Source organism: Medicago truncatula, chromosome 3, assembly GCF_003473485.1.
Source record: "Medicago truncatula cultivar Jemalong A17 chromosome 3, MtrunA17r5.0-ANR, whole genome shotgun sequence".
NCBI lineage: Eukaryota > Viridiplantae > Streptophyta > Magnoliopsida > Fabales > Fabaceae > Medicago > Medicago truncatula.
In genome coordinates this window covers 39,053,870-39,065,487 of record NC_053044.1, presented here as the reverse complement: position 1 = coordinate 39,065,487, position 11,618 = coordinate 39,053,870, and the positions used below count along the sequence as shown (strand labels likewise).

General features: G+C 32.1%; 1 protein-coding gene across 1 annotated transcript; it reads right to left on the bottom strand.

Annotated features, from left to right (window-relative positions):
- On the bottom strand, positions 1-1,018 carry LOC25489590 (NDR1/HIN1-like protein 13). Its single transcript, XM_013605620.3, has one exon. The coding sequence runs from the start codon at positions 925-927 to the stop codon at positions 130-132; it is 798 nt and encodes a 265-aa protein (XP_013461074.1). The 5' UTR covers positions 928-1,018; the 3' UTR covers positions 1-129.
- Positions 1,019-11,618: the final 10,600 nt, after the last annotated feature.

The following is an 11,618-nucleotide window of genomic DNA, read 5'->3' as shown; positions in this document are numbered from 1 at the left end:
TAAGCAGAAAAAACTTATGAAAATTGTCATAAGCAATTCATATTCTTTTTTAACCAGACTCACAAAGTACAAACAAGCATAATCTATTGTCTAAAAAAAAAAGCCGGTATAATTTCTAAACAATTTAATTTAATCCCATATCCCTAAATCCAAATAATGATTTTCATAACCAAGATCGAATCCATAACTACAATCCCTGTCAACAATCTTCGCCTGCGCCGTTAACTGATCCACTGTTAGATCACAGTCAACCTTAACTCTAACCTTCCACGTCTTCTTCACAGATCCCACTTTAATCTTCACCGGTGCTCTCAGCTTCAACGTCAACGGCACGCTTCCTTTTGTAACCGCATTCACCAACGCTCTCTGATCAGATCTCACTAGTTCAATGCCGTTACCTTTCAACACCGTCTGAAACACCGTCACGTTATTCGACGGCTGATAAAACGCCGGCAGCACGCCTTTACAGAGGCTAACGCCTCTGTAAAACATTTCAACGCTGCTATCGCTTTCATAGTAGATTCCGATCTTTTTGTTACCGTTATCAGCTTTAACAGAAACATCAAACTCCGGTGAAATGGTAGACAAAGATGTTAAGTTCATTCCCTTGACAGAAACACGATCGATTGCGTATTTCGGTGCTTCAGGACGAACAATCAAGTAAAAAACACCAGCAGCGATGGCCATGAGCACGATCAGAGTGAATAAGATACCAATGAACCAGCAAAGACAGCAACAGCATCCGCACCGGCGACTTTTGCGGCGAGTGTAGTTGGCGTAACGTTGTGCATTCTCTGGTGGAGGGATGCGGTAGGTTTGATCCTTGGGGAGCTGGATGACATAGGTTCCGGACGGCGGCGGTGACGATGATGGAACGGTGTTGGACTTGGAAGGTGGAGAGGATTTAGGGTGAACACGATCAGCCATTGGATGAGTGTGTTTGTACAGTTTGCACGTTGTGAAGTTGTTTAAGTAGCGAGTAAAAGAGAAAGCGTGTCCGCGTTTAATCAATGTTTTGCAATTTTTCTCAACGCGCAATTACAGATATAGAATCTGTAATTTTCTTATTTTTTTTATTTGTTACCTTTTTTAAGATTTCTTTTCCAGTAAGTATTTTTAAGAGTTGGTAGAGAATATCAATCTGAAGTTGACAAAGTTTGTTAAAAAGGGGACATTTTGGGAATGTAAGAGAATTTTTGTTCTTTACAATTATGATCGGTTTTGTGAGCCTATGAGACTATCTTTGAAAGAATATTTTAATTTGATCTCCAGTAACTTTATCGTGGTTTAAGGTTTTTTTTGTTGTGGTTTAAATTATTCCATGACAAAAGATAATACATCATTGTGATAATTTTTTGGACAACTTTCTTATTTTCATATTGTGTTTTGAAACTCTTTTTACGTTTTTTCTCTCTATTGTTTTGTTTCAAATGAAGAAGAAAAAAAAAGTTGTTCTAGAAGTTATTTAAAAAATGATTGTAAAAATATCATTTTTAATTTTTTTTTGGGTACAAATATCATTTTCATTTTTAAATAGGAGATAAATCAGTTTGTTACTCATCATATAACAAAATGATTAATTTGTCCTCAATGCAAAAATGGACGGAGACTAATTTAGGCATTATTAAACTCACTTGGGTTGATTTGGTGGTGTTCATTTGATACCTTGGAGTGTGTTCATCTTAAGGTCTTGGATTCAATTTTCCCAAGTGTCGATTTTGGTGGGTGGGTTTGGCTTCTAAAATAATCGCTACTCCTTTGTCTCAAAATAATTGAGAAATTTGCAAAACAAATAAATACTTGATAAGATGCAATATCAATTATTCATTTCCAATTAATATATTACTTTCATCATTCACAATTCAATATATTATAATTTCCATTTATGATAATCGAGAATATACCAATACTTGATAATATATTCAAAATAATTTTTCTATATACATTTTTCCTTAATACATTTGAAATGAAAAAAATGTTCGGTTATTATGGGATGAAAGAGGTATTATTTATTGTTGATGACAAAATTTCGGTGAACGGGTTTCACTCTCTTAATTTCAAATTAGTACCATTTCTATTTTTGTTTTGTTTGAAATATGATTTGAAGTTTTCGTAAAGTGTGATTTGACGTTGAAATTGAAATTTCACTTCTTAGCTGGATGAAGTTTTTTATATAAAAGAAAAAGGATAGCTGGATGAAGTGGGTAATGGATATACGTTTTTGCTACCGCTCTAATGGATATATGTTTTTGCTGCCGCGTGAAGAATAGCGGAATAGTTTTGATTAATACTTTAAATTCGTCCTTGAATTTTAAAAAATTGATTAAATTTGTTCCTGAATTTTGAAAAATAGCTATTTAGTCCTTGAATTCAGGGACAAATTTGTACTAATTTTAAGATTAAATACTACCTCCGTCCTTAAGTATAAGACTCTTTTGAGAATTTTTTTGTCCCTTTTTATAAGACTCATTTGCTATTTTCAACTACATTAATTATTTCTTTACATAACCTATTTATTATACATCTTTTTCTTCAATCAGCAGTAAATGACATGTTGAAAACATAAACCAACTCTCTCTCCCTTAAAGGATAAAATTGTAAAATCAATAGTAATTATAAACATATTTAATACAAATATCCATTATCTTAATTCCCTTTATTTTTTCAAAAGGGCCCTATAATTAGGGACGGAGGTAACATGTTTTCTCCTTTAAAAAAAAGTAATTAAATGTTTTTGTTCCCTACACATATACACCATCCGGTCATAAATATAAGCAAAAATTCATGTTTTGGGTTCATTCAATAAATGTTGTATGTGGTCTTTATTGTAGAGAACATGCATCGTTTATTGAATGAATCTAAAATATGAATTTTTGATTATATTTGTGCCTAGAGAAATGGTGTATCAGCTTTTCGTTTTAGTTTCTATAAAATTTTCTTTCAACTCTTAGTCCCTATAAAATTTTCAACCACTACTTTTGGTCCTTATTTATATTTTTAATGAAATTGTGCATAAATGTGTAGAATATTTAAAAAATAAAATCTCAAAAAAATTAGAACTTTTTAAACAAACACAAATTAAATATGAATTTTTAATCGTAAAAAATATAAAAATTCATATTAAATTCATGTTTTGTTAAAAAATTACAATTCTTTTTGGGAGAGATGCTTATAATATTATGAATTTTTTTGGAAAATTTTATTCAAAAATATGAATTCTATATATGAGTTTACTTTAAAGGATGGACCAAAACTGAAGTTGGAAATTTTTTTTAGGGACTAAAAGTTGAATAAATTTTTTAGAGGCACGAAAACGAAAAGTTGACATATTAGAATTATAATATTACATTTTCGATAAACATATTAGGGACTATAATATTAGGGACTATCGGGTGCCGATTTGATCACTTTTTGCGGTGTTAGTTCTTTGAGGAGTTGTTATTAGGGGATTCGGCATTTTGAGGGTACTAGTGGTTTTTCTTTGAGGGTTTTTGTTGTTTTTATTTTCTCTTTTTGTTGTAATACTTGGGATTTAATCCCGTTATATATAATATATATTTTGCCATTAAAAAAAAAGGACTATAATATTAGGATTTTTTAAAGCAAAATGAACCAATCGTATTTAATATTTACACAATTCTGTAAAAAAAAAAAAATAGTATTTACAGAAGGAAAAATATATTCAAAAAATAAAGATAAAAAAGAATAATATATATCTTAACAAAATGATAAAGAGATTTCGTAAAAAAAAACAAACGAAAAAAGATAGAGGAAAGATGTACTCATATTATAAGAGATTATTAAAAAAAATATCATATCTCCCTTCAAAAAGAAAATATTATATCTTTTTTTATTTAAAAAATATCATATTTTATGAATATTTTTTTGACCGTAATTATAGTTTAGGATCTAAAAATATTAAAGATAGTAAAAAAAAAGTTCACATGATGCATATTTAATTTTTTTTTTTAGGGAATGAAGCATATGTAATTATCATCGTTCTTTGGTCAAAAAAATATATCATTGTTATTTTTCTTAAAAAAAATATCATCGTTTTTTAATTTTTTTTCTTAGGGGCTCGTTGTTTTTTATTTAAAAGTTAATTTTTTTTTTTACAAGACGCTTCTTTTTCTTTTTTGGTAGTGATTTTTTTTTTAGGGATTTTTTGGTAGTGATTTAAAAGTTCACTTATATATTAATGTATATTATTTCTTGAAATACCTACCAAAAAAACATTTTGAATTGTTACGTAAATTAAAAATATTAATTGATGTGGCAATTTTAAATGTTTTGATTGGTTGTGAGTGTAAATTTGTTTTGAACCGTCAATCTATCACCATTAAACTCATATTTAAATGTAGAGATATGGTTGAATGTTCGTTTAAAGCTTTAGACATTCACACAAGATGTGCACAATCTAGAGCATCTGCGTGCGGGCAACAAACTAAATTGCAACAAAAAATGTGATGTGGGAACTAACGAGCACCGAAATCCAGATTTAGAGTACGATAAATGAACTTGATCGTTAGCACGATAGTAGATCCACTCATCAACAAATCGTCAAGACAAACATTGAAAACAACAAGTAGCCACAAATCTACATTAAAAACTCCAGATCGCGATGCCAAGCCCTTTCGAGCAATATAAAAACAAAATAGTGTCTGTAAGGCTATCAAAAACCTCTACGTACCTCCGAACCAAGATTCTAAAATAGTCGTAGCACAAGGTTGATCCACCAAAGAACCCACTCTAAGACAAACCACCTTACACGAATCAAATCCCAAAACGTCCAACAATTGCGCATGAAAAGCCATAAGAAGCGCACGAACCAACCTGCTTAACTATATTTTATATATCTTTGATTGTCCCATAAGTTATTCTTAAAATAATTGTTCAAATAACATGCATTATAAAATAAATATTTCATTGTCGGTGCATTATGCTCAATTAAATCTTTAAAGTTCGTTATAAAAAATCCAAATAAAATTTGAAGAACACTATGGCTTATTTGTTAGAAATCAAATCATTAGACACGGTTTGTCCAAAAAAAAAATGCATAAATTTGAAAACAAATTTACTCAAGTGGTTGATAAATTCTTAAGTACCTTCAAGATTGATTGAGTATGGGCACCTCTAACCAAAATTTATTTAACAATTGAACTTATTCTAAAATAAATTATTATAAAAATATGATACAACATTGAATGATTAAATGAAATATACATACTTAACTAAATTTACTAAACTTCATGGATATCATTATATTTCCCCAAAAATTATTATTTTTGTCTTAATTGAATCAATATTCAACAATACGTAAATACTGCTCAGGGCCGGCCCTAGGCATATGTTGGGGGTCCATGCATATAGGGGGCCTAAAAATATAGGATAGGGGTGTATATATCAATACTTCTTTTAAATAGTATATATATATAGCAAATATCGCATAGAGGGCCCAACCCTATATAAGACTTTAGCCCAGTAGCCCTTCACCTTTTGAAAATTGCTCTTCTCGCTTTCGTTTTTGCTCATTTCCTTAGTTCAAGATGAGTTAACTCACGCTCATCATTGTTCAGCGTGAATTAACTCAAACATATTCTTTTAAGATCGATTCAATCATTTTTAAGCCGGTTCAATCACTTTTTTCATTATAAAATCTATATCATTATATTATTATTTTTTAAGGAAAATCTATATCATTATATAAATGCAACTTCAAAGTTAACTACACTTTTGTGAGAAGTTACATTTATATAAGGTTAAAATATGGTTTTGGTCCCTGCAAATATGTCTCGTTTTGGTTTTAGTCCCTGTAAAAAAAATTTGTTGTTTTTGGTCCTTGCAAAATATTTTGTTTTTGAAAATAGTCCCTGTTATACCCTGATTTTGGACCAAAAAATACTCGTTCAAATTTCTTTTCTAACACTGATATTTGTCAATTCTCTGTTATTTTACTCTGAACCTTTACTCTATTTTCAAGCGTATTTTACTGCCCCTGTCTGTCTTTTCTTGCATTACAAGTCATTTAAGAACTCTCAGAAACATCACATTACTTTTCTTGCGTTTTATTTCAAAAAAAATCATACAAAAGGGTATTTTGGTCATTTCCTGCAGTGGAACCCATTTTAGTCCCTGTGTTTGCCTCTGAGTCTTTTCAACTTGTCTGTACGAATCATTGTTGGGTCTTTGTTTAAAAATCATTTCAAAAATTGCATTTGAGTCAGTTTGGGTCAGTTTAGTCCTTAGGGGCATTTTGGTCTTTTCCTATCAAAATTTCGACAGGGAGATATTTTAAAATACCTCATGTCAGTAATTGGTTCGTTTTAGTCCTTTTGTTGATTTTACTTTTTTGTTTCGCTTTACGTTTTGTTCAATTTACCAATTTTTAATTCAATTTTATTTTTATTACATTCCGGTCCCTCAAATAGTTTCCAGAATTGCATTTTAGTCCAAAAATTCTTAAAATTACTTTTTAATCCTTTTTTTTCATATTGCAGTTTAGTCCTCAATTTCACTTTTTTGCAGAAAGGTCCTTAAATCACAAATTTGCACAAGGCCGAGCCACCCAAGTCCAATTCCAGGTGGCAGTGTCCCATTGGGTCTCAGATACAAGTGGCAGCCTATAAAAGGCGCATTCAATGCACAAGTCAGAGGGGATTATTCATTCACGCGCTACATCACAAACAAAGAAAATTCTCTCTCTCTTGGCAGTTACAGATCAAAACAGAAAAATCACAAGAACAATCACATAAACCCTAATTTTTTCCAGAACCAAATTCATCAAGATTTTGATCAATTCTCAGAGACTCATTGGTGAATCTTCATCATTGAATTGATCCTTCTGCAATTCAAGGCACGAATTCCTCACCGGAGGTGAAGAACTCCAAGCGCCGATCACAGAGATCAAGGTAAAGAAGAAGAGGGAAAGAATTAGAGATTCAAACCGGCGAAGAAGATAAAGAAAGCAAACCGGCGGAAAACACCGATTTATTTTCGGTTTCAAAGCGATAAAGCAACAAGACGAAGTTTTCCGAAGATCTCCGTTGAAATCTCCAATCAAAATCTCAGGTAACACCGAAACCGAATCTTTCTGCCTTAAAAAGTATCAACAAGGACGAAACAGTGCAGATCCATAAGAGTTTGAACGGTTACATTAAAAAAAAAACTACAAAATCTAAAAAAAATTCAAAACCGCAAACACAAAATTCAGATCTACGTTGATTCAAACCTTGCATGCAAAATCTAGTGCCATATTCGTGTTCAGGACAAAAAAGGATATCTGAAAATATAAAAAAAAAATTGAAAACGGAGAAGTTCGTTCAACTCCGGCGGCGGCGCCGCCACCCTTGGGCGGCCGGCCACCACGCCGGAGGAACAAGCCTCACCGGAGAAGATGAAGATCTTCCACCTTTTTTCCAGAATCCGGCGAGAGAGAAGAGGAGAGAGGTGAGAGCTTCTCTCACTAGGTTGAGAGAAGAGAGAGAAAGAACAAAGAAAAATGAAAAAATCGGTGTGAGCATGCTTATATAGACAACTGAACCGGACCGGTTCCAGACCGGTCCAATCCCTTCAATCCTGAGCGTTGGATCTAGGGTTTCCCTCCCTGGATCAATCCAACGCTCCCTGTGCTTCCAGGCTTTTAGGTTTTGGGCTTGGGCCTTTTTCTTTGCAGTTTCTTACGTTTTTGCTTTTTTTTTTTTTTTTTGCTATTTACACCTTGTTTTCTTGCTGATTGAACCCCTGCTTGCTCAATTTTTTCTCTCAAAAATTCTAGAAAAATTCCTATTGTTTTTTAATTCATTCTTGGTACTGTTGTGATGTTTTTGCATGTAAAAAAAAATGATAAAAACATAGGCGTTATTTTCTTGGTTAATTTGTTCTTTTTGGCCTAATTTTGTGAATTTCTTGCCATATTTTTCTTCATAAATTTTTGCACATGTTATGAACAATTAATATGCAATTTTATGATAAATGTGATGTTGATTTTATGATTGTGCTACTGTTTTGGTATGATTTGTGTGTTTCTTGCATTTCAAACAACTTTTCTTCTCAAATATGTCTTGGTTATTCTCATCATTTCTTTACCATTTCATTTCATATTCAATTGATTACTTTTTCCTATCACTCATATTATATTTTTCATCTTGTTTTACTAACATTGTTGACTCATGTTTCCCCCATCTCATAGCATCTCACCACATCATTCTCATTTCTATTAGAATAGGTTTTATTTCTTGCAATTTTTCTTTTTTGTATTTCCAATGGTTATGTAATATTTTAGGCTAGTTTAAATTCATCTTTTAAATTCTTGCAAGACCATAGCATGTATTTAGGACTCGATGTAAAGGACTATGGACACTATAAGTGATGTACACCGACACAAGCACCGACACATGCACACACCCCACATGGATATTCTAGATGTATGATTAGGGAATGTATGTTTAGATGTATGCTTAGGTTTTACAACGCTTAGACAAAAATCATTTTCCCAAAAAAATGTGAATAACCTCACTTGAAAACCTTTTTTCCAAAATAGGAGTCAACACTCCTCATTTTCCTTTTATTTTCTTAAGTAAAAATCTTAATGAATTTTAATCATACTTAGACTTTATTTTGCAAAATAGCTAATTCCACCTCACATTTTCCAAATCTCATGCCCTTGAGGCCTCTCATCTCCATTCTTCAAAATTCCTTTTTCAAACTTAAAATCAACCAACAAAAACAAAAACAATTTTCGAGAATGAACTACGTTTGGTTTTGATCCCTTAAAAGGGTACGTAGGCAATGAGTTAAAACTCCTCCAAGCCAAGTAAAATAAAATCTCAATCATCTTCTCTCCCCCATTCTTCACTCAAATAAAACTTCTTTTTTAATAAGTAGGCAATAAAAATAAAGCGTAAAAATAAACTTAGGAGAACGGTTCTTATGGAATATCATAATCGTTCCGGGTGCCTAACACCTTCCCGTAGCGAAAACGACCCCCGAACTTAGAATCTAAGGGTTTTTTTCTCAATTTTGCCCTCCCCAAAAAAAATAGAGAATATCAAAGATTGAAAGGTTCAAGCCTAATTAATGACTTGACACCCGAAAATCGCGATAACAGTCCCTCAGGGACCTTTTTGTTTTTGGTCCCTGAGGGACTATTTTCAAAAATAAAATATTTTGCAGGGACCTTTTTCAAAATCAAAAGATTTTGCAGGGACTATTTCTCTAATAAATGGGTTCAGTCATCATGTGCCACGTGTGCAAATCATCACAAAAGTGGAGCCAGAGACTAAAACCAAAATGAGGCATATTTGCAGGGACCAAAAACAATAACAAAAAATTACAGGGACTAAAACCAAAACGAGGTATATTTGCAGGGAACAAAACCATATTTTAGCCTTTATATAATGATATAGATTTTAGGTTTAAATATGTCTTTAGTCCTTGCACTTTCATCAGATTTTGGCATTGGTCCATACACTTTTTTTTGTTTGAAATTGGTCCCTGCACTTTGTAAAAATATTGATATTGGTGCCACGTGGCGTGAAATGATTGGGCCACGTGGCACTCCGTTGGTTTTGTGTTTTTTTTTTTAACAAAAAGTTAACAGAGGGACCAATACCAATATTTTTACAAAGTGCAGGGACCAATACCAATATTTATTGATATTGGTGCCACGTGGCGTGAAATGATTGGGCCACGTGGCACTCCGTTGGTTTTGTGTTTTTTTTTTTTAACAAAAAGTTAACAGAGGGACCAATACCAATATTTTTACAAAGTGCAGGGACCAATGCCAAACAAAAAAAAATGCAGGGACCAATGCCAAAATCTGATGAAAGTGTAGGGACCAATGACACATTTAAACCTAGATTTTATATGTAAAAATTCAAAAGTGGTATATATAGCCTTTTTAAAAAATCACCACCCTCAATATTATTTTCGGTTCCGTCCCTGAAAATGATGATTGAAATGTAATTTTAAATTACCTAACGATTGATCAAGTTGAAGGATTCAGAAATATCACCACGCAATCAGATGAATGAAATGTGATTTCACTTCTCAACTCCATCCTTACACACCACTTATCCGACAAATTCCTCATTTCCTCCTAGAGGATTGGATCATCTATTTTGAACATATTCTTAGAGCGGACAATGAATGTGTCAATAGGTTTGTTAAGATTGGAATTTCCTCCAACGATGCCTTGAAGATTTGGAATAGTTGTCCCCTAAACTTGTCTCGCGATGGCCGGTGTTGTAAGTGTTGCTTATTTATGAGCTTAGTTTCCCTTAATTTTCCTTTTTTTTTGTTTCTTTTATTTTATTTTCCATCGCATAAAAAATATATTTGTGCGGGTCCTTATGGGAAAAACATTTTTTTATTCGTTTAATATATCCATCTAGAAGAAAAGATTACAAGTTTTTTTTTTTCCATACTAGTAAAAAAAAATCCATAGGTTCATAATTAGGGCAAAGTTGAAAATTGATGTTTACACACGTGTTTAAGCTGAAACACATCAATAAAATACCAAAATACCCCTTCGGCAGTTAACTGTCGCGGAACTTCGACTAGTTAACTACCGCAGAACTTCAAATCTGAAAGTTTCTATTCTATATTGTTGCTATATCTTCCAGCGTGTATCAGTAATGCACATACATCAATAAAATACCGAAATACCCATAGTTTTAAAACTCGTATCGGACTGGCCGATCGAACCGTGAACCAGAGGTTTAGTCGGTTCGGTCCACTAATTGGATCGGTTATGCTATTGAACCGCTGCGAACCGATCAAACTCGGCCAGAACCGGATTAAACCGGTGACTCAGTGGTCTGTTGAAAACTGGTCGGGTCAACATTTTTTCGGTTTTTTTTTTTTGGACAAGAAAAAAGGGCGTGGTCTATTTTAAAAAAAAAAATCCACTTTGCCTAGAGAAGGAATCAAACTGGCAACCTCTGCTATAAATATGCAATGCACTAACCACCCCACCATGCATTGAATTGTGTTACAGATTTGCTTATTAATTATTATATTAAATTCAATTGTAAAAGGTCACTAAAATTCACATTTCTTTTTTGTGAAACATTGAAATTCATAATTAATTTTAATGATATATTTCATAATTGTGTTATTGTTTTGCTTCTTATTTGTAATGTTTCAATGATATTTTTCATAATTTTAGCTTAATGATATATTGCAATTTTAAATAGCTTAATATTTATTTTGTCAAAAATTCAAATAGCGTAATTTCTTTTTATAAAAATTAGTTTTGTTCTTAAAATTAATTTTTATATTTTATTGGTAATTGTATCATAGTCAATAGATTAAATTTAAAAAATAAATTTGTGAAATTATGTTAATTTTTTGACTTTTTCTTATTGTAATAAATTTTTTAGAGAATAAAATTATCCAATGTAATACGAGATTTTTATTATAAGGACCGAGTGACGCAATCGAGTCAACCCTTCTGGAGGGCTTTAAGGCATCTGAGAGGGTCTAAAAACCCTTCTGAAGATCTTTTAGGTTCTTAAGAATATATTGACGGTTCCCTTGTTGAGAGTCCTGTTAAAACTAAAAAAAAAAGGTGATTTTATCTCAATAAAATTATAGAAAATCAAAATAAGTTAACTCGA